The sequence below is a fragment of the Aulonocara sp. 'chitande type north' Nkhata Bay genome, linkage group LG18, assembly GCF_057382095.1.
Source record: "Aulonocara sp. 'chitande type north' Nkhata Bay isolate Kocher_YH1m ecotype deep benthic linkage group LG18, A_spYH_male_GT1.1, whole genome shotgun sequence".
Lineage (NCBI taxonomy): Eukaryota > Metazoa > Chordata > Actinopteri > Cichliformes > Cichlidae > Aulonocara > Aulonocara sp. 'chitande type north' Nkhata Bay.
In genome coordinates, this window is record NC_141361.1 from 28,658,797 (window position 1) to 28,686,411 (window position 27,615).

Genomic DNA, 27,615 nt, shown 5'->3' on the forward strand with positions numbered 1-27,615 from the left:
TAGAGGTTTAGTGTGGGGAAAAGAATGAGAACTCACAATAATTTCTTCTGTGAGCTCCAGCAGATTTTCTTAGTGTACCGGCTGTGATCAGTTGACCTGCTGGTCTTTGTGGACATACGCAACAGGATGTTACATGTTACACATACATAAAGCATGTACAAGGATAGATAACACTAAATACTTAAAATGTCCCAGGGAAGAGGAGTATTCTTCAGTCCAAATGTTTTCCTCCTCCTGAGATCAGCAACAATATTTTTAAACACATGCAGTGTAACTGGTAGTTATCTTTTGATCAAATAGCTACTTTACCCCTTGTTTTCCAGATGTGAACGTTAATAATGCACACGACTACCTAGAATGGATGTCTTTTACAGTCTTGCATTATTTCCTTAAAGAGACGTGCAACACAAATTTGTCAACATTACAACCCACAGCCGATTCTCTGTCTTATTTCCGTTGTTCTCTGTCTGATTACAGATCCAGCTGATGTTGGAGCATTTCATCCTCCCAATGAATCACTGGACATTTTTGTGCTCACATAATAGGTTCATTGTACCACAGCTCTCACAGGAAGTCTGACTGAAGTCTGACTGAGTTTAGCCATGTCTCCGTAATTCTTTGATATATTGTATCATTTATGTGTCCTGACAGTCTGAGAAAGTCTTAGTCTTTTGTGTTTATATTATATTAACCCCATTTTTATTTTCATTAATGGTATTATAAATTTGTTGGTGGCTGACCGTACCCAGTTTCAATTTAAACGTTTCTATTCTTTGACAGATCTGCGGCCTAATTCGCTGTCCAGAAAATCGTCTCCTTAAAAAAAACAAAAAAACAAACAAAAAGAAGTTATCGCTATTTTGCAATAACTCCTCCGGGCCTTTAGGGGGAGTAGAGGCAGTATGAGCTGTGCGCAGCCGGATGTTGACAGGCTCTCTGCTGTGTTTGAGCTGTAACTGTTACCGCTATCACGTTTCTCGTAGTCTCCACATCTAGAACTTTCCTGTCACTCCAGAAACAGTGCACATCCACAGGAGCAGATGGCAACCGAACGGTAAGTTCATCGAAATCTATCAATGAACTGTTCTTATAGCAGCAGACATTTCTTTTCTTTCGGTTATTTAACGCTAACTTGCTTTTTTGTTGCTTTTAGCAGCTTCCCCGATAGCTTCATTGACGAAGATCCACAGAAAGCTCTGCAGGTAAAACACTAGTCTCAGTTAGCCACAAACAAGTTTGCGCGATGCACGGTGGCTCTTGCAGGATGTCCATTTAACGTTAAATTCAGTGGACTTACTCTAGAAAGGAAATTGAGCAATACCCGTGGTGTTTGTGTTTCTGATATTACCAACAAGCTAGCGAAGTTAGCCAACGTGTTTGCTAGCCCTATTTAGTTATGAATAAAAGTAATCCCAGAATCGCTTCGTTATCATATCAAACGGTCACCTGTTTCTTTAATACCATTAAGAATTAAATATGTCTCATGCGTGAGGAGGTATTACTACATAACGTTAGCTCGAAATAGTCTGCTTGCTGGATACTAGCCCTGTCATCCTGACATGAAGTTGTGTCAACTGTGAACAGACTAAACCAGTGAAGTTTATTTCTGCTGTTTTAAAAGCCTCTGGTGAATCTGCGGTTATTTATGTGACTAACCGGGGCAGTATTATGAAAATCATTACAGTTTGCAGGAATAACACAGATTCGAATAGATTTACGGAGAACTGCTTGTTCTGTAAAGATATCCGACTGCGAAAGTGAAAGTTGCAGATGCATAACAGCGCTACTTTCGATTTAAGCATTTTTCTAGAAGTTTTTTTCTTTCCACAATTCTTGAAGCTGAAAACACGATTTTAAGCCCTTTATACAATAATAGCAACCTCGTTATTATTTTCAGGAGCTTAACGAGGCCTTACAAGGAGACTCAGACAACGCTGGGTGGTTTTGTCAGCGTGCCTATGCCCACATACTGCTCAAGAACTACAGCTGTAAGTCTGCACAGCACATGTGGAAACAGACCACACTAATAGCATTTTTGATGTATTATGAAGTGCATGAACATTATGTGAGCATTACAAATACCTGTTGTTTAGCTTTTGAGGTTTTACATTGCATGTGACTTAGCCTGGACATATGCACTGCATAAAGAAACATAGTAATTTTTTTATTTTTGTTTTGTGTCCACAGGTGCTGCTGATGACGCCAAGAAAGCACAACAGCTAAAACCCAGCCTCTCCCTTGCTTTCATGCGCACAGGGTATGGACTGTGAAATGCACGCCTTTACATAGCAGTTTTCTAGCCTGACTGACCACCCATAGGGTCAAATTTTCTAAAAGGGGCAAAATGGCAAGTGAGGACAATCCCCAAATAGTGCTCGCAGGTGTGGTTAGTTTTAAAAGCAATGTACAAATATACTTTACACTACAAGAAAAGCTTAAAAAACACTGTGGGCCTTCCTCACATCCATGGCCTATTCAGAATAACCAACCTAACCCACAGGGGTCCACCCTGGCATGCAGATGTTTAGCTCAGTTTAGACTGCACTTCATTCACCGTTTGATATGTTCATCTCACCACTTTAAAAAAAAAAAAAAAAAAGGTAAATTAACAAAAATAATAATTAAAACATATAGTTTAATTGATTAAAAAATTATCCCTTCTGAGACAAACGCACAGCCAGCTTTATTGACAAGATGGGATGAAACATGCTGTGTATGGCTCATGTTTCTGATGTTATCTGACGGTTGTCACAAAATGTCTTTCAGCTCAGTGATTTCAATTCTGAAGGCCTTTTGTTCAGTGCTCCCCCCACACCCCAAACCTGACCTCTAACATAAAGGAAAATTTTGAAAACCTGTCCTCGTCCATCAAACAAACTTCAGTTAAAGCTTTGTTTTGACACACAAGTCACCAAGGTCGTACTGTCGTGCTTTTTCACATTCTTCATGTCAAGCGGGCCTTGGAGGAGTCATCTTGGCCTTCGTCTCATCATGTTTGAACTATTGTAATCCACTCTACTCGGGTCTCAGACAAAATTCAGTCACCCGCCTTCATCTCATTCAAAACAAATTCACAGAGACAAGACAAAGTGATTTAAAGTTGAGCTGATTTGAAGCTTTTATTGTGTGGATGCTTTAAGCATCCACACTATTGAGTTCCTCTTGGGACTTCCGTACACTTTTTGGCACTTAACTACTTCCGCAATTTTCAGCCGATTTTCACCGTTCAAATTTTAAACTATTCTGCTATTTCTGCTAATGTGTGCTATGTCTTTTGGTATTTTTCACTATTATACTTTTTAAAATATTAAGCTTAATTTGTCCCATTGAAATGAATGGGAAACTTCTGCAATTCTGCTAAAATTTGCTCGTTTCTGAAACTTAACTACTTCCTCATATTTTCACGTAGAACAAGCATTCAAACTTTAAAATGTTCACAAATTATTGGGCTATTCATGTGTGATTCAGCTTTTTCAAATCTTTTACCGTTTTACTTTTATGCCTCTTAAAGTTTTGAGTTGCACAATTGTGATTTTTCACAAAATACATGCGTTGTTATGGTTGCTATGCTCTTGGCTTCCAGTGTGCCACTGAAGCTTTTGCAGTCTTCTCTTCATGTCCGAACAACTGTTTGCTACTTGCTCAATTTTCACTCAACTTCCACAAATTATACATCAAAACGTAGGTATTTTTGCTGGCTTTCAGGAAATGTCACTATCATTGTTGTGGGATTTATAGAATTTTGGCAAATCTCCTCAGACCAACACAAACTCTCAAAACTCTGCATAGAAAGTCAATGGAGAGCTTGTTCAAAATCATCGCTGGATTTCTGTAATGAGAGGCATATTTGAATCGTCATATCTCCTTAACGAAGCGACTTTAAGACATGAGGCTTGTCCCGGTATATCTTCAGACACTCCTGACGCTCACAATTCAAGAATTTCTTTCTCACCTATTACCGTTCTGAAATGAGTTGGACTTGTTTGAGGGTAGGAAATTCGTCCGTCGCACAGATTTCTTCAGATTTCAAACTCTGGAAATGAACCACTTTTTTCTCTCGTCATAACTTTTTGTTGGATTTCCACAGAGACCTGAAAATTTCCATGACTGTTCACCAAAGCCTGCTGTCTCTTACGGTGAAAGAATGATATCAATGCTCCAAATAGATTTCGAGTTACAAAGCGTTGTTTGAGGGCAAGTCAAGGCAGTTTTTGCTTCACTCTACTCAGTTATGGTGCATTACAAGTCAAATATCTTTAATAATTCATATTTTAATGATAAATTGTTAACACTGGAAGATTCCCCCATCTCTTCTGAACAAAACGGTGTAAGAATGACCGCTCTAGCCCCTACGGTTAGGAAATTATGGTCATTTGTTTGAGGGGAGTCGTCACTATGAGAAATAGACTGCAATAATCCTGTGCCTCTCTGTGCTGCCTGTGTAAACAGATGCACCTGTTTTGGCGGGAAAACGTAAACAGCCACTCTGATTGGTGGATTCAAATTCAGCAGCTCCCAGGCTGACCTAGAAACTTACTTCTCTCTCCCTGTGTGTGTGTGTGTGTGTGTGTGTGTGTGTGTGCGCGTGTGAGAGAGAGAGAGAGAAAGGCTTTTAATGGGATGATCTCATTCTAAGATTCAAATTCAATATATTTAGACTGGTTGACTGAATTGGATCTTGTGTGTGTGTCTCTCTGTGCATGTGTGTTTCCTTCTGTGTACATATTTCTGATTGTGTGGCTGTTATATATTTTTTTTGCTGATTTTTTTCATTTAACAAGTATATTTGAGGGACTCTCAGCATGTTCAGCATTTTTTCAGCTGTCCATTTTGCTTTTCCAATTTTTCTGTTTAACTTATTACTATTGTGCTAAATCAAACTATTTCTGCTATTTTATAAGATTTGTGCTTAATATACTATTTCTGCTTTTAATAGGATTTGTGCTTAATATAGTATTTCTGCTTTTTATAGGATTTGTGCTTAATATACTATTTCTGCTTTTTATAGGATTTGTGCTTAATATAGTATTTCTGCTAAATGTAGTATTTATGCTTAATCATACTATTTCTATATATTTCTGCCAGGCAGCCAATCCTCTGTGCGAACTCAGACACATATCACATATCAGGGCCTGCACGGCTTCCCAGCCAGCCAATCATGTCTGAGGTCTTCCGTTTCCTCTCTCGTCATATCTCAGCGACGGTTGTACAAAGCGCAATGAAAATCGCAGTCAAAGTACACCAAAGTCCGCTGATTCACCCAGCACAAGAAATATGCCTCTAGTCCACCTAGTTTTTGAGTTACACAACGTTTTGTAACTCCAAAAAACTGCGTTTTTCGCCTCTCACCGCGATCTAATTCTGACTCCTCATCACCCTGTTTTTCAAGACGGCTCCTCTCTTTCCCAGTGGCGCAGTTGGTAATGACACGGGTCTGCAAGCCAAAGATCGTGGGTTCGATTCCACCTTGGTCAACATGTTTTTTTCCCTACAAATTAATACACTGTCACAGACCAGTAATTCATATTCATCATTTATTACAATTCTGCAAACTGTTATGATTTTACCAGCTTTTCTAATATGGACCTCACATTCTTAACACTCCATGGCACAAATACTCTTCCCTTTAGGCTCTGTGTATGTGTGTGTATATCAATATTTCTCCCATTTTAAAGTATTACTCCTCTATAATTGTATTTCTGTTAAATCAAAGTACTTTTACTACATCTTAGTACTTCTGCTCAATCATAGTATTTCTGCTAAATCATAGTATTTCTGCTACTTTTTGGTACTTGTGCTAAATACAGTATTTCTGCTAAATCATACTATTTCTACTATATTATATTTTTCTTTCTAAATATAGCATTTCTGCTATATAATTGTATTTATGCTATGTTATAATATTTGTGCTAAACCAGAGTATTTGTGCTGAAACATAGTATTTCTGCCAAATGATAGTATTTCTGTCAAATTATAGTATTTGTGCTAAAACATAGTATTAATTTAAAATTACAATATTCATAGTTCATCACAGTGTCTCTGGTAAATCACAATATTTCTGCTAAGTTCTGCTATGCTATTGTATTTCTGCCAAGTATTATGTTTCCTCTAAGATATTGCAGTTCTGCTAAGTTATTACATTTTAGCAAACTTCTTTTGCTTCTGCAAAGTTTTTACAATTTCTGCAACTTTTCAGCTTTTTCAGCTAGTTTTTGCAGACAGCTTCAGCTTAAAGCATCCACACTGCATTTTCGCAGGAAATGCAAATTTTTCTAGTTAAAGTTGTATTTGTTGTTACTTTAAAACCATGCATGGGCTCATCCTACCCGCACTGTCGATTTAGTTGGTTGGTATTAATTGAGCGACTGGCTGCGTTTGTCGGGTCAGACAATTCTAACGGTTCCCACAATACCCTCATTACATAGGTGTTTGAGTGTTTTCATAGAAAATCTATTTTTACTGCCCCTTTATTATTTCTTTTTGTTGTGTTTATTAACCTGTTATTCACACAGCATGTTCAGATTTTATGCCTTGTTTTAATTTGTTGCCTCTTTGTTTCTATATATTTATCATGTTTTGTAAAGCAATTTGTAACTATGTTTTATATTTTTTTTTCTTTATTGTTCTTATTACGTGGTCACAATATAAGTTTGGTGTGGTTGCATTATGTAAAACTTAACGTTTTACGCCTTGCAATGTAAGAATTGTCGGAAACTTTTAAAGTTATACTAGTAAAAAGTCTGATTTCTGCGCTTCCTCAGAAGTTAATCCACAAAAACTACCAAAACATTTTGCTTTAACACGGTAAATCATACAGATGTTGTTTGTCAGATAAAGCTGCGTTTATTTTTCCAAGATTGTCTGATCTAAGTTCATGTGGCATGTTTTTCTCGCCCAACTGCAGAATAGCCGAATATCACCTGAACAACTATGAGTCAGCGCATGCAGCCTTCACTCAGGGACACCAACTGGACGGTGAGTGCAGCTCATTTTGGCCTCAAGTGCAGGTTCCTTAATTCCACTGTGTACCAACTACTGTTCGCAGCAGTGTCCTGTCCACTTTGCTCTCCTCATTGTTTTCATGGCTAAATTTTGGGCCTTATCTTTAGGGCTTTTTTTTTTTTTATGACTTACACAGTTACGACCACCTTAGCCAAAGGCATTATGTTTTTGGACATCTTACATCCATGCGTCACATTCTGGAGAACAAACCTTTTTTTTTTCTCTCGTATTTGGCACAGATGTTCACTTGGTCTTATGGATGAACTGCATAGGTTTTGGTCATCTGAGGTCAAGGTTACTGTAATCTTACCATAACAGCAGCATTATTTTGCGGTTTGTGACAGACAGTTATGAAACTGTGACAGTTTCATACAGATAAAATAACAAAGTGATGACCATTTGAATACAGAATGTCAAGTCTGAGTAGACTTGGATGTAGACTGTAATTCACTGATGTGGTCAAACTCCCCGCTCTCCATTCAGTTTTTACATTAGAAAAGCCTGCGTGTTCTTCACATGTGTGTAGTTGGTGCTTGGGTAGTTCAACATATTTGCAGATGCATTGCTCCAAATCTTTGCATGTCGTTACCACATGGAGAGCAGTGGAATAGTTGGAAACCATTAGCATTAACAGGCATTACAGTGGTATCACCTGTGCTTGCCCAACGCAGTAAATCAAATGAAAACCCACCATGAGAACTGTATTAGTGCTACGTATTAGTGCTGTGAATGGCGTCTGACGGTTGTCCTTAACACACAGTACTGGGCTTTTTTTTTTTCCTTCTTTTTTTCTTTTTTCAGTCTCAGGGGCTTCTAGACCAATACACCATCTTAAAGAGGTGTACATACAGGAGGTGACTACACAGACCACAGACAGTCAGTGTCAGTGACATCCAGTAACTTAAAGCCATGGCTGGTGAAATAACTGCTGGCAACATGAGGTGGCTTGTCCTGTGTTAAACTATTCTCAACTTTAAGGCAACAGATCGAATAACAAAGGATCCCGTTGATGGACATATGACAGATTAGTAATATATTTAGGGGTTACCTTGACGACCAGTACCTGGAATGACTGCTAGTGACCAAACGTCAGCTACAAGGCATACTTCACAGGCCAAACATTTCCTGTTTGGATCCTCCTTTAGAAGTCTTAAAGCAAGTGTACTTCACTGTCTCAGGTTTGTCTTTTTTAAATCTAAATCTAACATGTCCTCAGAGTTGTGGTGTATTTTTTTTTCCAAATTCCAGTATTGCAATAATCCCACTAACACTGTTCCAAAAGAGTGCTTGAACATTTTGGGAATTGGATCGGCTGCACATTATTTTACAAGTATTTTCCCAGTACTTGGTGACAAATGTATAACATGTATAACAGGACTATATGTTTAGCTGTCTCTCATTTTATGAATGAACTCGGTGCCTTCAGTTGGACTTCATATGAAAAAAAAAAAAAATTTAATTATGCTAAACTCAGTCGCCAGTCGGCCACTATTGATTTAGCTGGTCACCCCACGCAAGTAAAGTCTTTACATGGGAAGGAATGTTCCAGAATAATTAAACTTCTCCAGCATACAGTCAGTTAAGTATAGCTGGCCTGCATAGTGTGAATAAAGTGATACTAAAGCATTAATGTTAGTTAGGCTTCAGTGTTTGATAAGCACATTGTACACAAATATTTCCTTGCAGTACAAGCTGTCATTGTGCTTCTCACAGGTGAAATTATGGAGCATTGACTGATTAGGGCTTTAGTGGCAGTTTGGCAAGTTGCCCGAGTGTCTTCAAGGAGCAGTTAGTGAATTTGTTTTTAGAAGTAAATCAGTGGGAGATGAAGAAAGACTTAAAATAATGCACAGTTAAAAACAAACAAAAAACAAACAAACATTGCTGTGATGCAAGAACTTTATTTTCCAACTACCTTCTTCAGGCATGTACAGTGTTTTTGGACATCTGCTTACCAGGTCAGATTATGAGTGATTTCCTGATTTAGATGAAATGCCTTGAAACGAATACCTTCAACCTTGACTGGCCTTTACTTCAAGGGGACATGAAATGCTACACACATAAAGGCTAATTTAACTCACGGAGCCCTGCTCTCAAAAACTGACATAGATGTAACTCTGTCTGTGAAGCTGGATTTAAGAAATAAGTGCTTAAAGTTAAAGTTTTGAGAACACGTGTAGCGCCATCCTCAGTCAGTACGAAACGTTATGTCACGTGGTTGGTTTGGTGCGGCTAATAGACTTAGTTTATGTTAACTAACAGGTGACGGAATTGATGGCTCAGAGGAAAATAAGGACACTAACAATAAAAATCATTTTAAGGGATTACATACAGCACCAAGGGCGGATAGCACAAAAGTGATCGGGAAAGTCCACCTGTTAGCTGTAATGTTCAGTTTTGTAAAGCACTTTATGAATGAGGACTGTGATATAAAGTAGCCTTTGTATGTGTTGTGTTTCATGTCCTCTTTAAAGCACTTGAGACTTGAGTAACCAGCTACTGATGCAGTTATGTGTTTTCGTAATGACTTTTTGTGTTGCAGTGTTTACTTAGTGTTAAACATGTAAGAGTGTTTATTCTTTTTTTGCAGATTCTGACAAAACCTTTGAGGTCTGGATCAAGCGGTGTGAGGAGATGATGGAAAGTAAGTAGCTCTCTCTGTACTGTGCAAAAGTCTTAATCCAGCCATTGTTTGCAATGGCTCATCAGGCTTTCTGAAAGTCTTTCAAAGTTTCTCTTTGGACATTGGCTACTTTTTCACTCATTTTCAGTCCACTCCTTGTACCTAACAATTTTCAGAAGAATCAGGTTTTATTCTTTCAAGCTAACACTTGACCAGTGAATCTTTTACACATGCAAAATGCATCTAAATCAAGGCATGAAGCAGTGACATATCTACACATAACAGACAACTTGGCAAAGAGCAATTTTAACCCCACAGCCAAAAAAGGCTGATGGGGTTTGTCGTCACCCCGGTGGGCGGGTGGCATGAGCACCCAAGATTGTGAACACAATAACTCGAGAACGAGGCAATATAGGATTTTCAAATTGATATTATAGGTGCATCGTCTAAGAGGCTGAGGGATAGCACTGGTCACTGCAAGTATTTTTAATTATCTGTAGTAGGGCTGCCATGAGTAGTCACGATTACGTCGACTATCAAAATCGTCGACGACTGATTTAATAGTCGACGCGTCGTTTGAAGCTTTGTAAGATCACAAAAGACACAGGAATAAGTAGCAGGATTTAAGAGTGTAATAATGGACTGAAACAGAAGATGGCAGCACTGCATGCACAAGGATGCCAGCTGCCGTTAAACCCTGAAGAAGAAGCTGTGTCCCAGAATTCATAGCGTGGCCCAGCTCAGTTTCCAACAATGGCGGCAGCTAGTTAGTTTTAATATTACTCTTATTATTCTTTCTGGGTCACAAAATAAACGTTTAACATATTTTCAGGCGAGAATGTAGCTGTGTAAACCTCAAATATCTGCTCAGTTTATCAGGACACCACATATTTTCAAAAGCGCTCCGACGTTTTCAGAGACGTCTGTTACCCACTAGCTCGATAGCTAGCCGGGGGCAAGGCTCGCTAGAGCCCGTGAGAACACCGGACTCCCGGAAAATCGTTTTCAAACCCACCGCCGTCTTTCGCTACTCAGGTTAAACATATATAAGTCACTTAGATAACTTAAAAATGTTATTGTTGGCTTTTTTTTTTAGTATTTTATTTGTTCCTGAGTAAATCGGTTTGGCTGAGATTAAAGTTATAGTTTTTACACAGCTGAATAAAAGTCAAACAGACAGCTGATTATCAGAAGTGTGAGTGAGATGCTCGAGAATATACTCCGGTGTCCCGTTATATTTTAGATTGCAAGGAGTTTATTAAACTCTCCCTAACTTATTAAACTTCACCGAAACTTTATTTTTAGTTAGCACAGACCTTAAACACTTAAAGCTGTAGGCTAATGATAGTTCTATAAGAGCAGATGCATGCTGGTGCAATAAGCTGTACGTTTTACGTCCAATGGATGATGATCTGATTAGTCGACTAATCTCAAAAATAATCGGTGACTAGTCGACTATCAAAATAATCATTTGTGGCAGCCCTAGTCTGTACGCACTTTGCCATTAGGACTCTGTAACAAAAACACATTTTATTTCCATTTCTTTAGTTGAATCTTCAGAAAATGCCAATGATAACACAGTCTGACATTTTCACACTAACAAGGTGAATCCTGAAGAGCTGTTGTCAGAAAACTTGTCATCATGTGCACAGTGTGTTTTGTGTGTTTGATTAAAAACAGATAAGATAAAAAGTATCAAAATGTGCTGTTCCAAAGAAATAGGAAAAGACCTGACACAGGACCTGAGAGATGTGGAAATCAAATCAAATTTTTCAAATTTTTTTGAATCAAATGATTCAAATCATTGTCAGTATGTACAGCAGTCAGTGCTGCAGAACTGGAGTCATGTTGAATATCTGGAAATCTGCTTAATATTCATATAATTATGAACACAGAAAAGTACTATTTGATGTCGAGCCCCCATGCAGTAACATCTGGAAAGCATTTGATTGACAACAGCTTCATTGTATAGCAGGACACACTGTCAATGCAGTAAAAGCATGGCTGGATAGAAAAACACACAGTGGAACACTGTCAGTCATGGATTGGCCTCCCCAGAGCCCAAACCTCAACATTACTGACTTACAGAAATGACAAAAAAACAAGTTCAGGCTGTGCTGAAGAATAAAGCTGCCTTTTTCAGTGAAGGTTTCCATGTTTCAGTGAACGACTGGACCTATTTGTAGCAAAATATAAAGAAATTATAGGGGGCTCAAGACTTTTGCACAACACTGTAGTTTTATTGAACTTTGACCAGTAATAATGCATCTGAAGTTGTGGGGGTGTGGGGGAGGAATCTGTGTTGTAACACCCTAAATGTAAGTAAACAAAATTGCCTGGGGTACTTTTAGTTCAAACAAGCTTCAGACTTGCAAACTTTAACTTTTGCAGTATATCCTATTTACTGCCTGCCATCAAACGCGCAGCTAAATGGCACAGTCAGGGAGCAGATCAGCCCATCTGATCAAACAAATGAGCACGCACACGTCCACGGATCTACAGTATGCGCTCACAGTGGTGGAGGCTGAGCTGCTTAGTCCAATAAAAGATGCATGCCATGTCTGCGTGGTGTGTTTCTGTTTGCTGCTGATGCCTGGGCCCTCTGGATCATCTCAAGTAAACAAGAGCATGAGTTTTGACAAACACGCTTCACACCCGCGTGCATACGTACTCCCAGGAGTGCGTGATTCATCAGAGTTAACGTTACTGATGTTTGAAAGCCCCCGATGAGACCCAGCCTCTTTGATAAGCCGGGTTGCAGACAGCATACACACACACAATCTCACTGCTCACACCGGGAACAGCCTCTTTTTTTTTTTCTTCTTTTTTTTTCCTGGTGACTGTGTTTACTGTGAGCAAACACACACGCACACAGCACCTGGTTATTCCATCACATGTGGAACCCCGCATGCATCAGAACACACAGTCGCACACAAGCAGCCCCCCCTTCCTTGTCACTTCAAGCTCGACCTCATTAAGACAACATTAACACGCCTCCTATCATCTCATCTATCTATGTAATGAAGTCTGTGAATAATGTATGACAGCATGCTGGTAAACGGTGTTTGGGCTCGCTCTGGCTCACAGGGCTTTTAATGGGCGTGGCTAGACCAGTAAACAAACTGGTGGAGAGGCTCAGAGAGTGTATGTGTGTGTCTGTTTATGTTGTGTTGTGCCTATTGTCCGTTATTCACCTATAGATACATTTAAAATTGGCGCTGGAACCTCTGCTCTTATCCAGTAATCTAATAGTCATGTTTTAACAGAGATCAGTGAAGCCAGTTATGGGTGTATTAAATGTTTCGAGCTGAAAGCCCACCTTTTTTCCTTTTTCCCCTACAGATAAGACACAAAACAACAACGTCAACACGGTGAGTTTCTCTTTGAGGCCACCTGGGGGCATTGTTGCTCTCAGCATCAGCACGGCTTTGTCCACGCTTTGGCTTCAAACAAGGAAGCCATACTAAGCTTCTTTTGTTGTTGTTGTTATGGCTTTTTTTCACCCCCCCTCCTCGTTCCTGTGCTTTTCTGTCTCATCCATTTGCTTTCCCACCACGTCCTCCTCTCTAATTGTCATCTCGTCTCGTGGGCTGAATGACCCAGCAGACACCAGCGGCTCCACCTGTGAAGTAAGTGCACAAATGTAAATACGCCCTATCTGGTATTGCTGTTTATTTATTATACAGAGTTAATATTCAACCGAGCCTCAGTGCTTCAAAGCAGCCCCTTTCTTTATAAAAATGTAAATCCCATGTACACAGAAAATATATGTTAATGAAGATGGCTGCTTTTTAAAATTATTATTATTATGCATGAAATCTCCATTTTTGTCGCGATAAGTGGATTAAGGGGTCAAATTCAAATAAGTCTTCCTGTGCCGTTAATTCTTGTGTTTTAATCGTTTGTCTTTCAGGCACGACTGGTACCAAACAGAATCGCAAGTCATTGTCACAGTGATGGTGAAAAATGTACCCAAGGATGGCGTGCATGTCAGCTTCATGGAAAAGGAGGTATAAACACACACTTGAATGCTGTGTTGAGTCTCTGTTTGCTCTGTGTGTGGAGCAGAGATGGGTTAGCTCTTGGGTGTTTCCTCAGGGGGGCCCATTAGATGGGTCTCTCTCTCTCTCACACACACACACACACACACACACACACACACACACACACACACACACACACACACACTCACTCCCCATGGACCCAACTATGCCTCCAGTGGTGCCTTGTTAACATTGCCCCCAAAGTACAGATCTAAGAACAATTTACCCTCCCCAGCTTCTCCAACCTCCTAATTGTCTATAGATGGAAGGCATAACTGATCTAGGATCAGCTGCAGAACCCTCTAGGGACAACCTCCCTTTCTTACTCTTTCTTACTCTTTTACTTTCTGCCTTTTGCCTTCTTTCCCTCTCTCCGAGGGGTAACTGTGGGGCACCCCAGGGAACAGCTTTGTCTTTCCTAATAGAATAACAAACTGAATTTACCCCATTTCAAAAGAAATTGTTCACTCGCTTCGAATCACACAGTCACTTGTTAAGCTCCTTCCATGGTGCAAACTACAGATAAGTTCATATATTTTTTACTAGGTCAGTATACAAAAGAAATTAAAGATGAAAGGCGGCGGTTCCATTTATTTTCCCTGGTGACTGCGTTTGCAGAAGCTGTATACCTACAGACAGCGCAGGAATTCAACTTGAAATGAATATTAAGGCTTTGATAGTTTTGTGGAATTGCCCAAAAGCAACTTAAGCTAACTTTCGAAGCTTTTATCCTCAGTGAACTATTTTTTTTTCTTTTTTCCTCATTCATTATGGGTCCAAAATCAGAAAAGTCCACTTTTAGTGAAGCGTTAGGTTGCAGATTACAGTTGAATACACTGCTGGGGCAGTGTGCTGTTGATTCGAAAGGAATGAAGTACAAGACTGCATGAGTGTCACATTTGCCAAGTGATGAGCATGTTAGAAGTGTGAGGGTTTGGGCCGTAGCTGAAGCCCTGTCCCTCTAAAACAACAAGCCGCCCACCTACCCTGCCCGAGTGAGTGACAGGCCGTTAGGAGCTGTCTGATGCCCCCTCGTCACTGTGTGGCTGAGGGGGACAGGTTGAGGATACTACTGGCCGTCACACCAGCCACATCAGATGATCATTCTCATGGACACTCTGACACCTTCGACCCCCCCCCCCCCCCCCCCCCTTATCTCTTTTTTCTAAGGATCGCTGTGCCATAAAATCTGTATACTGATGCAACAATTCCAACTTGCAGATGGTTCCATATTTATTCATTATTTATACTTCGTGGACATGGTCCTACCTTTAAAACCATGTCATATGTGTATATTTCACAAATTGTTTACTACCAAAGCTAATGCCAGTATATAAAGGGAAATAACTTATATCTTTTGTGTGTGATGCCTTCAGATGTCTGCCACAATACAGCTGCCATCAGGGGATAACTACAACCTCAACCTCCACCTTCTACACCCTGTTGTCCCCCAACAGAGCAGCTTCAAGATCCTCACCACTAAGGTATCACTTTAACTTTAGCTAGCGGAGTTAATGTGCTGTAAAAAAATCTTTAACTGTTTCCCCCTTGGACACCTACTTAGTTTGGAAAATACAAACAGATTTACCCCCTGAGTGGTTTGTGTCACATTTCAAGCCTGACTTCAGAACATACATTGATTGCGTGTGATCAGAATTTGGTGAGGGTGATCTCTAACTAGGGCTACCCTTGGGAAAACCCAATGGTCAACAAACCATGTCTTTGTTGAAATTTAATGAGGTGGCAAAACCCGTCATTAAGGGTTCGAGAACAGTCGTCAAGGGTCAAATATCATCTTTGTGGGGGAAACACTTAAAATTCCCACCATTGTTTTTAACAGTAGCAGCTGTGCATAGTTACATTGAGCATGATTTTAGTGTTTTGACAGGTTTAAAAGACTTTTTAAATGTTCTCTTTTTTTAATCAAGACCGATTCATGAAGCAGAACCAGACCACACGTATCAGACCTGCAGTTGTGTTAAGGGTCCATTGTTCTGTAAAATGTACTTTGAAAATATTGAGACGTGTGTATTCTGCTTGCTTTTTGTCCAGTCTGGGGTCACAGTGACCCCGGCTGACCAACACTCAAACAGCTGAGATGATAAATGGCCTCATACGGGGTGATGATGTGCTTGCCAGAATACAGTTTATCATTGCCAGGTCATTTCTGGAATCTTTTTGAATTTTTAAAAAGGTGTATTCAAGCCACGGAGAATCCAGGAAATACTTTGAGATGCTTTCTGTACACAGCAGACTCGACTTTGGCAGAAAATAAGTCTGTGTGCCACTTTACAAATTTTTTTTAGTAGCAAAAACACAAACAAACGAGGAAGAAACAACATTTTTAGGTCATAGAAACACTTCCACTGAGTTTTTGAAAGTCAACGAAAAGTCATTGAATTTTACTCTGAATCATTGGGAGCACTGTGTTTATCCCTGCCACGCCAATAGTTCCTCTCAACAATAAAGCAGCAGACTATCAAACATGTCGGGGGACGCGTTTTATGCCGCTGTAAAGGGAATAGGACGTAGTAATGCTGCACGCTGTAGAAATGTTGTTATTGCTCTGAAGTGCAGATGCATCGGATGGCGTGTTGGTTTCTGTGGATTCAGACTTTTCTTTATTAAAAAGAAAAGATAATGAAGCGGGTGTCAGATGGCAGTAAAAAGGCAATGTGGAAAAGCGTGCTAATGCGAGTTTAAGCAGCTTAGTGAAATTGTGACCGATCATTACTTTGGTTACCACTCTGAGATCAACATCTTAATCTCTCCAGTGATTTAAAGCAGTATAAAGTAGACTGTCGCTACCTATAATTCCTTAATGCTGGTAAAGCTCACTGCAGCTGGAGCAGAAATGAGAAAATCCACTCTGGCTGTATACAGTGCGGCTCCTGCGGTTCATCTGTGCAGCTAAAAGGAGATTCACACATATGCACAAATCCTCACTCCTACACACACACGGCTGTACGCGCGGAGTTCCTCAACCCTTTTTAAGGTGATTATGGACCTAATGAGTAGGAAGGGCACTTTTTTACTATAGACTAATTAGTGTATATTATAGAAGATGTGGGTTAATGAGTGTGCTGGCTGAGTGTGTGCTGATTCAGGGTTTAGACCCCTGTCAGGCTTTAGCCTGCAGATCAAAAGACAGCCTTCTGTGTGACTTGTTTTGATTGGTTGGTTGTGTTTTCTTTTTTTCTTCATCATTAACGAGGGGATTTTTTTTTTTTTTAGGGCATTGATCATTCCGGTCTTGTCAATACAGAACTCCATCAAGCTTTGCTCTTTCTCTTGACTCTTGTTTAAGAAGCATCTGTAGATGCTGCCTTTTTCAAGTTATTTGGTTTAAAGAAATCAGCTCCTCAGAATGTAATTTATACTAAAGAAATTATAGAACTATACAAGTTTCTGGCCTGAATCTTGAACCTCAACAGTTTGAGTGTTTGTTTTTTTTACCCAGCCCGTTAGAGTTGAGTTTCTCATTTTTTGATCAGTTTTCCTGACTTTTAGATTTAACGTGTGAGTCTTACATATTTGAAAAGTGGCTAAATACTTGATATTGAAATGACTCTCATCGTTTACTTACCAAAGTTAGACTCGACATGGAGAAAAAGTTTATCGCTTATAGTTGATAAAATTATAATCTTCCGAAGTATTCCATCTGCAGGTAGCTGACCTTTATGGGAAATGAAAAAGAGATGAACAAAATGTACCGAAGCCACCTACAGAAGCAGAGAGCGGTGGAATGAAAATGGTATTTATGCAGATGATTAGAATACTAAAGATGAGTCTACTCATCGGCGTTATATAAATGTCTTATCAGCAGACAGAACAGCACTGATGAAGCGTGTTGTGATTTATTTATTTTTTCTTCCCCCAAATACAATTATCATTAAGTTTGCATTCAGGCTTGATGAACACACTCCACAACAACCCCGCCTCTTGTTTGTTTGATGCAAATTACTGGGCTTTGCTCAGGTCTTGGTCTTGCCTCTGTGCTATGTTTAGCTACGTCAGCTAACTTTGAGGATTTTGAACGCAAACATGTCTGTTGGAAATTGCATGACCTGAACAAAGTGAACGCTAAGAGACGTGTAAACCTGCGTTAAGATGTCATTTAACAGCCTTTTCTTAAATGGAGTTTGCGCACTTAAAAAGCCTGCTTTTTAAGACCTTCTCTAATGAAAATCAAGTCTGTGACCTTGGTGATGCGTCTATACTTTTAGTGAGTCATTTATGGGTGTGTTGGCCTCACTTTCCTGCTCTCACATACACTCGTGCAGTGAAGCCCACAACAGAAAGGTAAAATGAAATATTAATCAAGTTGATGAAAACACATCGACGATAAACAAGATGAAAAATAAATAAGAAGAAAATAACACACATTTTTTTGTCCTGTTCAAAGAGAAAAGGAAAAACAAAGAAACTGTTTGCATTGCAGGCGCGAAATACATCCACACTGTCAAACCCTGTGCTGTTAGCTTCCTCGACGCTGTGTTAGCTCGGCTGTTTGAAAACCGGCGCACTGAACACATCAGCTTGTTCTTAGAATATCTGATATTGCTTTTTGGTCCAGCGTCGGACAGATAGCCGATCCAAGTATAGGATTGGAACGTTTGTGATATACACCCAAGAAGGTAAAAGTCTGACTTTACCTGGTAAAAAGGTGTCACCCATTGAGATGAACCTACCTCACTCCCATGATGTATAATCCTGTTCTCTGTGAACAGGACTAAGCTGCAAAGCAATTCTGGTATAAGTGACACAACTACAGTTATAAATTTTCCATTTTAGAGGCCCAGCAAATGAAAAACAAAAAATAAAACCCAGCAAACAAACTCAAACAAAATCACTGGAAAAGGAGCAACTCAGAATTAGATCGGTAATGTTCGGAAAGTGTGAAATGTTCAAGAGACGCTCTGACCCAGGCGTCTGACCAGCATCAGTTTGTCTCAAACTCTGTCAAATCTTCACCCTCACCCATTTTTCCTGCTTCGAACACATCAACTCTGGCTATTAAATGTTCACTTGCTCCCTAATATAGCCCATCACTAACAGCTGCCACGATGAAGAGATAATCTGTGTTATTCACTTGAGCTGTCAGTGGTCATAATGTTATGCCTGATCAGCGTATACCCAGAGTGCTGTGAGCATCCAGGTATCTTGTGGAGGAGGCTTGGAGACGTTCTCCAGCATATACAGAGGCGGCGTCTTCTAATGTGTTCAAGTGAATCTTTTAAACAGATCAACTTGATGCACACAGCTCGTTTCTTCAGCCCCCAGTTGATTGATCGAATTAAGCCTGTTTTTGTCTGTTAGATCAATACTTATATATAAATATATATATCTCACTAGCAAAAACGAATCAAAAAAAGGTTTGTCTCACAAGATATAGTATTATATAAACAAAACAAAAATCTTTAAGCAAGCTGAGCCAGAGCGCATCTGAAAGCAATGAGGGGAGTTATTTAAGTTTACTTTGCAGCAAGGCCACAGGGGGAATGAAAGGGCAGTAGACGACGGTGGGTGCTGGAATTACATACTGTATGGTGTCAAAGAAGCAAAAAGCATAGAAATGGAGCACCACATAACCTGTATGTCTCTCTATATATATGTGATGTCTGTATTGTGAGCATTATATCCACTGGCTCCACTGTGTCGAATAGAAGCTGACCTGCACAGAAACTGCCCCCTTTCAAAAAAAAGCCACATTTCCTCTTACTCGCTTTCTCACTTTTCCATGGCAACAGCAGACACTGCATACCAGAGGTGCACGTGGGTTGCAGCTTAAACAAGGGCTCAGTCTCAGAGACACCGCAGCTGAAGATGGTCTTAGACTCCCTCTCCACCCACTGTTACTGTCTTTTTTTTATTTTCAGGCCTTTTTTCCCTTTATCCTCATTTACCTCCTTTTTCTTTTGCTAATTTCTTTATGGCTCTCTCACAGACAAACACACCTTCTGTCGTTCTCTCTGTGTGTGTGTGCGTGTGCGTGCGTGCGTGTGCGTGCGTGTGTGTGTGGATAGAAACACAAACACCGCCCTTCAGGATAACAAGAGAGGGTGTTCTCAAACCTTCCTGCTGTCCCACAAAGACCCAACTGTTCCCTGGTCCAGCAGGCTCCTCGGGCACACACGGCCCCCTTCCCCATGCACACATCACTCCAACAGTATAAGCCCTCATTGGCGATTCAAAAGTTTAAAATGGCATACGAACTCCTAACTCTTTATAAACTGGATGTGTGCGAGCCCATGCGCATGACAGCGTGAGAAAACCCTGAAATACTGAGCAGCTTTCTCGATGCATGTCTCATTTAAATATTTTGGAGCCGTTTCGTCTTTTGAAGCCAGGAAGCCACTGGGGGGATAAAAACATTCAAATGAACAACGGCATCAGCAAATCAAGTTTCTCCAGATTGGCATGCATCCCTAATGAGCGTTTAAAAAAAGAAGAAAAACGAACTGCATTTCCCTCAGAGCTGTTGACTCACAACCAATGTTGGTCGGTCTGACTGTCTGTAACAGGCTGCCCTGCACTCTGTGCTCCACAGTGTTTACGCTTCATCTCCCCGCTGTCTTTAAAGACAACTTAGCAGGGGGAAGCTAAGCTGGGTGTGCACGCGTACACACACACACACACACACACTCTCTCACTCACTCTGGTACAATGACAGAGGCTGAACAGTAATCTTTCCACACACTTGTGCCATTTAAAGGAACTATTTGAAGTGTGCACGTGTGCGCGCGTGTCATCTCTAGCACATTATCGTCAGTGCGACCTCGTCCTGTCCTCCATCACGGCAAACATTCCAACCGCAGGGGTCACCGCGACAACGGGGAGCCAATTACACACCAGTGTGTTTGATCAGAACAGACGGCTAACGCGCACACGTGGGCGTGCACGCAAACACGCCGAGCGGTATCGGAATGAGCGCTCGCTCCTTCGTTCAGCTCGAAACTCATCTCTTTTGGGCGAACGGCTAAAGTGGCGTCTCCCCTCTTTAATTTGCACGCCTGTCAACGTCGAAGAACGTTTATGTGTATTTCATTTGTGTCCTTTTTAGCCGAGCTTGTTTCAAAATCCGCAGGCATCTGGGGAAAAAGAGGGAGAAGATGCCGGCCCCCTAGCAGGAAGGGGGGGGGGGAGCGACGATGGCTACAAACACATGTGACAAGCGACATGGGACCTCAGTGCCCCTCTGTAAATAGCATGTGTGCGTCTGTGTAGTACAGGATTGTATAGTCCAGCCTCTGGGGTCCTGTGGGTGGTGGCCCCTGATTGTGGCTCTGCTGTCACATCCCTTTACAAGCCTGTCATACACACAGAAACACACACAGAGAAACACACACACTGCGCCTGGCCTGCCATGTCCCTTAAAAGCTAGGAAACGCAGATGTGGCAGCAGATTAATGTTGTATGTCCTAGGAGCACACACGGAAACACACACTGTCAATTCGATGCACATCGCTACAAAAATATTATGTCTGGTAATTCCAAGTTAATACATTTAATTCTCTCAGCCTTTGATCCTTTGCTTTCACTGTCTTAGAAACTTAGAACTTTATAGGTTTCTAATTTAATGACAGATAGAATTTGATTACTGTATTTTTGACGCTCCTTCATTGGATTGCACAAAAAACATCACATGATTAAAAAAAAAAAGAAAAAAGAAAAAAAAAGATGAAGACGTCTTTAAATAGACTACAAGTTGTTTTGAGTCACTAGTGCTGCTACAAAAGCGGTGTCAGGCTGAACACCAGTTATTGGTGATTTGAACTAACGGTCTGATGTGCTCACGAGTCTTCAAAGCATCACGAGACCACTAACAGAGCTCAAAAGGCATCTACGCCCCAGACTGCAGGTGGATCTGTCAAAAACAAGTGTTTAATATGCCGTGGGGAGCTTTTGCAAAACCTAACTGATCGGCAAGCTTCAGTAAATAACCGTAGAAACATCTCCGGGATCATTTAAAAATTCTTTACGTTGCATTTTGGCCATATGTTTGTGTTTTTGAGGAAATTATGTATGACTGGTAGATCTTAAATTACTGCATTTCCAGTGAACTGGAGCTGATGTCTCAGTGTGCATGTGTGTGTGCAGCCTTTTGCAGACGAAAAGCTGTAGCACTCAGCATGCTTTAGTTTTGCAGTGTGGAGGGCAAGTTCGCGGTTCTCCATCCGAGAATGATCTAGAATGCAAACACAAGCTAATTTGATGAGTACATCATCCAGCTTTTACAGTGCGTGAAGTTTCCGCTCGGTGTTGGAAGTGAAGCTCGCTAAATTGAAGTTTTTAAACAAAAATGCACACTGGATAACTGTAGCTATGCTTTCTAAAAGCAAACCTTTTTGGATGCTCAGAAAATTGATGGCAGTCCCTTTATTTGTTAAAGCTGAAAGTCTGTGATTGGTGTACAGAAGTAAAAATGCCAAAACTGCGTGTTGGCTCAAACATGTGTGGAGCTACGTTGAAAGTCCTTTTCTGTGGAGGTCTTGCTTATTTAAGCAATGCAATGACAAAATACATTTTACATGTATTATTAAGGCAGCAGACAATTCAAAATATGACACAGTTTCTCGTTTTTGATCTTTTAAGATGTTTTCTGTGTGCGGTTTTTAATTAAACTTGGGCTTTTAAATAATTACCAAATGCCTTCATTCTGTCTTTATTTTCTATTTCACACAGCGTCACAGCGGCTGTGATTTTTGAGAGAATCAGATATCTCCCAGCACAGCTCTTCATGTTCCTACTGATAAGTTGATTAAGAGTTACATGCCAACCCGAGGATTAAGCTGCTCCACAGATGGTTGCGTAACATGCGCGAGATGAGGGGCGAGACACAATGAGCAATTTGCATATGCCGAAAACAATGCACGTTTTCAGGCTGCCTCACTTCACTTGGAAGATGTTCAAACTGTTGCAATTCTTTGCAGTGACAAAAAGTGAAGAAAGTAACAAAACAGAATCGGCGCTTGAATCGTGCGTCAATATTAAATTGACATTTTTTTCCAAAAGAAATTGTGGGATGCGAACCTCTTTTTAATTCTTAGAAACTTTCTGACAGGCACTTCTTTTGAAGCATACCAGCTTTTGTGTGTGTGCGAGTACCTGGGGGTGAGTAGACGGTGTACTAGAATTTAAGAATTCTCCCTTTTCGCACAATCCGGCTGGTCTGCTTAAAACGGCAATGAATTATTCCAGCAGTAACCTGTATTCTCAGGGGACACCTTGTGTTTGGGGTTTGTTTGTTTGTTTTTTTAAGCTGTTCAGCCCTTTGCAGCTGAGCCCAAAAGTTAATTTCGGACACTGCACAGATGCCTCGCCGTGTGCACGAGGCCCTTTGTGGAGCAGAAAGCGCTGACACACACCAAAGCGATCTATCAGTGTAAAGCCACTCGCACTAGCTCATCACCTCGGCGGAGAAGCTAGCAGCGGTCATACTGTCTCATTTCCCTCAATCTGCTCCCCTCGCTCACACCTCAGTCCGTGTCAGTCAGCCTCCCTGCCTCCCCGTCCCTAACCTCCTCTCTTGGCACCCTCATAAATGAATAATCACATCGCCTAGCAGAGCAGAAATGTTCCTTAATTGCGCCGACATCACCAGCTCTGTCTTTCACATGCACACATATCAAACACACGCGCCATTAATGGGTGAAAGTGGACTCTGTGTGTGTGTGGAAGGTTTGTGGGAGGCGGGGGGACGCATGGAGCTGCTGCTCGCGTGTCTTGCTGCTATGTGCCCTGTCAGTGTGGCTCAGTGTTAAAAGCATGTGTCCATGTCCTCTCTCCCCTCATTGTTTTCTTCCTCTACCATGTTCTCCTGGTGTAATGATTCGGATCAGATGCTGCTGTGTGGAATTAGGATCTCCCGCCCTCCTCCCCCCCACGCTCCGTCTCTCACACTGGCCCCTCTGGCTGACAGGCATCTCGTTAGTGCAGTATGTCTGTCAGTGAGGTTTGAGATTGAGCTGTGTCCCCGCATATCCCTGATGTGTCTCTCTCTCCCGCTCACACACACACAAAGTTGACGGCGGCGCTGAACAAGCCGGTCTCTCCGGCCTCAATAATGATCTGATGTCCCGAACTTTTAAGCTGCCACTTTAGTGGAAGAGTTATTTTCGTGCTACGCACCAAAGACAACGTTTTTTTTTCCCTTTCTTTTTGCTTCTTTTTAAGAATCGTTAACTCCCTTTTTCTCCTCTCGTGTCTTCCTCCTCTTCTCCTCCGTCAGGTGGAGATCAAGATGAAGAAGACGGAAGCCGTCAGATGGGAGAAGCTGGAGGGAGAAGGACACGAGTCCAGCGTCAAACACTTCAATCCAAGTCAGTCCGCAGCTTCGACATTTGCCCTCTTCCACCCCACCTCCCACCACCAGACTGTTCTCCTGTGTTTTCTCCCTTCTTATTTCTCCCTCTCTCTGCAAAGATCAATATAAGCTCCTGTGTTTGTCTGTTTTGCACTAAAATGAGAGTGGGCAGTCGAGCCCTGCTTAGTCTTTCATTAGTCTGACGGCGAAAGTGGGCAGTGAGAGGGAAAGGTATGACAGCGGAATATGACTCAGTATTTTAACCCACACATTCCTATTACTGACAGGATTAATTACTTATGTAAGTGTGTGTTTGAAGGGGGAGTAAAAGTTAAGTGGGGAGCCAAACTATGTTGTTTTTTTCCCTCCAGCTCATTCTCTTGGACATCTTGTTTATTAGCGCTTGCTTTTAAATTGGACTGCGGTTTCATTTAAACATCATATTTGACATTTTATTTTTATGGCACTGCATCTCAGTTTGTCCACACTTGGCCTGAATCTGTCTGCTGTGCATTTTGCTGCTGTATTTATGTAAATCTGCGTCTGGATTACATTTCCTGCTCTCCCCCCCATCCCGCCATCTCTTGTTGGGATTATGGTGGGTGTATTGCATCCAGAAAAATATAGAAATCCAATCACAATGGGATTCTTCGCCATCTAAGTCGGACGATTCGGTGGCAAGGAGAGTGAAATTGGTTACGAGCTGACAGTTGAGTCTGTGCGCTGTGATTGGATGATAAAAGTCAGCGTATTTAATTAAAAATGTTAATGAACATTTGAAGTGTTTTCACAAAAGCAGTGAGCTCTTTTTATTTTGGGCTCTGATGGAATTTAAAGATTTCTTTCTTCATCAGACCAGTACCCCACATCGTCCCACTACACCTGCAAGTGGGACAAGTTGGTGGTGGAGATAAACAAGGAGGAGAAAAATGAGCAGGTGGAGGGAGACGCGGCACTCAACAAGCTCTTCCAGCAGATCTACTCGGACGGTTCAGACGAGGTCAAACGAGCCATGAACAAATCCTTTGTGAGTATTATGTTTAACTTGCGTTACGCGTGTTTCACACTGAAAACAGTCGTACACGTGCGTGGTCGCAAAAACGATCTCTTCTCAGTTCTAAAAGGAAAGGTTTAATTTTCCTTCCTCACCGCCTCCATCGTAGAATCGGTGTATTGGTGTCTGCCTAGATGGCCACCTTTTATTTGAAGTGGACTCTGAGACACATAACAGAGGTCAATAAGTTCAATCTTTGTAGCCTGAGCAGCCCACGTCTGGCCCTTCCTGTTTCATTTTTAAATCAGTTACACTTTTAACCTAAATCGATCCAATCTGTTAGCTGCTGCCACAGGACATCATATTTACAGGCTTTTGCAGTCTAATGTGTTACGTTTGCACACATTAATACAGGTAAAAACCTGTTTTAATGTGTGCTGTTATTTGTATAATTTAATGATAATTTATTATTTTGAATCAGAATTAAAGTCATGAAGAGAACAGAAAAACATTTCTTTTTTTTGCACTTTTCTTTCTTTTAATTAAAAAAAAATCTTATTTTAAACACTTTCCACTGACCGACAACAACACAGAGCTCTGGTCTCTGGAAGCAGTTGAAGGAAATTAAGAGTTTATGCTAGCTGACAGCTCTGGGACGGCTTAACTAACCCAGACTAGATGTAAAGTTGGCCAATTAGCAAATAACATATCAGGTCTTTTGAAGAAAAAAAAATCGGTTGAATATTTCAATGTTGTTGCTGTAGATCCTCAACCGATCATTTGCATTACTGGGGTATTGTTTCTGTTTTTAAAGAATGCCAGTGATCTACCTCATTGGTTCCTCCAGTCCGTGTATAGACTCGCTCAGCTCTGTTAGGTTTTAGAAAGACAATGGCCCAAAATTGTAATTGGCAGGTCAGATGTTTGGCCCCCCAAAAAAGCAAAATCATTGATTGGAACTGACCAAGACAATTATAAATTTGACTTTTGGCCCTTCAAATAAACTTTTGTTGTTGACTGTTAGTTTTCTAGCATGCCTAATTGACAGCAACCCACAGACTTACACAAACATCTAATTGGGGGAGCTCGCAACAATTATCAGAATAAGTTCCAGATTTAAAAAAAAAATGCTCTCATTTTCTTTAGTTAAAGCTTTAGCGGTGCTATGAAAATGCAAAGCTCCATCAGTAATTATTTACACAATTCTCATTATATTGAGTGAACACACACACACACACACACTGGGTTGATTGATGCAGCAGGAACAGATTGTCTCGTTAATGAGCGTGTATTAAAGTGTAATGAAGGAAGTGTGTATGATTGCAGCCAAATGTTGATGGATGAAGGCACGGATGGGCATTCATTAACGATATGATCTCATGATGCTGGAGAAAAAAGTATTTACTGTCATTTCCAGCATACAGCCTGAAGCCAGCCGTGCTTCGGTGTGATCAGTTGTCATTTCTGCATTTAGCTTAAACATCTTAAACACGAGTTCTTGTTACAAAACATCAGGACAATGAAAAGTTAAACGGTTACCAGTCACCTTGTACTTCAGCTGTGCTGCGGTGGACTTACCTGAGGCTCACTAGCAGAGAGAAAGTGTTGCATAACTGCTACTGAAAACCTGTGACTTCTCCTCTTTGTGCAGATGGAGTCAGCTGGTACGGTCCTGACCACCAACTGGGGAGATGTAGCCAACAAGAAAGTGGAAGTGAAACCGCCCGATGATTCAGAGTATAAGAAGTTCTGAGCGTCCCCTATTTCGCCATGACTCCCCCTCCCCCACCTCAGTTCATCATCTTTCTTGACATCTGTCCACCTGAGCTACAGCGGGATTCGTCGTCGCCGCCCTGCAGCCTGCATGGCTGGCCACTGCTTCGCCTCTTCTTCGTGTTTGTCACTAAGTGCAGGGAGCCAAGCATTCCCACCATCACCCAAGCAAACTACATATGGCCTCTTCTCTGCAATATATGTTCGGTTAATTAAGATGATCTGTTGAAAGGAATGATCAACATTACCTGATTTCTTTTAAAGGCCAATGAACTCAAAAGGGAACTGAGATCGGGCTTAAAATTGACGCGCTTCACTTCAACTTCCCCCCGCCCCTCCTAATCACTCACAGCCTTTATATTTGGGAGCCTTCTGTGACTTTGCAATATTAGTACTTGTATAAAAAAGTTGCTAAAACATTTGTGAACACTACCTTTAAACCAACTGATTGTGTTTCACAGATCATGCTTTTTTTGTTTTCCTCCTCTTTTTTGCACTCTGTAAAAACAGCAGTCCTCTGCAAAACAACTTATCTGGAAAGTGTGCGACATGTCTGGCTCGCCACCGGTCTCTCTCTCTCTGTGGGATTCAAGCTTCGGTGTAAATAAAAGATTTGGCTCACAAACTTTGCCCTGTGTTTTATGGTTTCTTGTCTCCCGGAAACCGTTTTCGAGCAGCTCGGAAAAGTCTCGCTCAAACACAAAAACGGCAATACATTACAACAGGGATCCGTGCTCTGTGATTATGTGCTGGGAGCGATGAAATGTGGTATTACTGATATGAGCTCAGGCAGTTGAGATACGGTTGACAGCTTGAGGATATGGTTTATGTATTGCGGGTTTCGATTGGTATCGAGTGGAGGAGCTCGGAGCTG

At 41.1% G+C, this 27,615-nt stretch overlaps 1 protein-coding gene across 3 annotated transcripts; it reads left to right on the forward strand.

Annotated features, from left to right (window-relative positions):
* Positions 1 to 899: 899 nt before the first annotated feature.
* On the forward strand, positions 900 to 27,366 carry sugt1 (SGT1 homolog, MIS12 kinetochore complex assembly cochaperone). Of its 3 annotated transcripts, none has more exons than XM_086271105.1 (13): positions 900 to 1,054; positions 1,154 to 1,202; positions 1,898 to 1,988; positions 2,188 to 2,257; positions 6,905 to 6,975; positions 9,593 to 9,646; positions 12,968 to 12,996; positions 13,229 to 13,254; positions 13,539 to 13,635; positions 15,045 to 15,152; positions 23,900 to 23,990; positions 24,829 to 25,001; positions 26,620 to 27,366. In XM_086271105.1, the coding sequence occupies exons 1-13, from the start codon at positions 1,041 to 1,043 to the stop codon at positions 26,719 to 26,721; spliced, it is 975 nt and encodes a 324-aa protein (XP_086127231.1). In that variant the 5' UTR covers positions 900 to 1,040; the 3' UTR covers positions 26,722 to 27,366. The 3 variants fall into 3 exon arrangements, with proteins under 3 accessions (XP_086127231.1, XP_086127232.1, XP_086127233.1); XM_086271106.1 differs by having other exon boundaries at positions 901 to 1,054; positions 13,232 to 13,254; XM_086271107.1 differs by having other exon boundaries at positions 908 to 1,054; positions 1,157 to 1,202.
* The last annotated feature ends 249 nt before the right edge of the window (positions 27,367 to 27,615 follow it).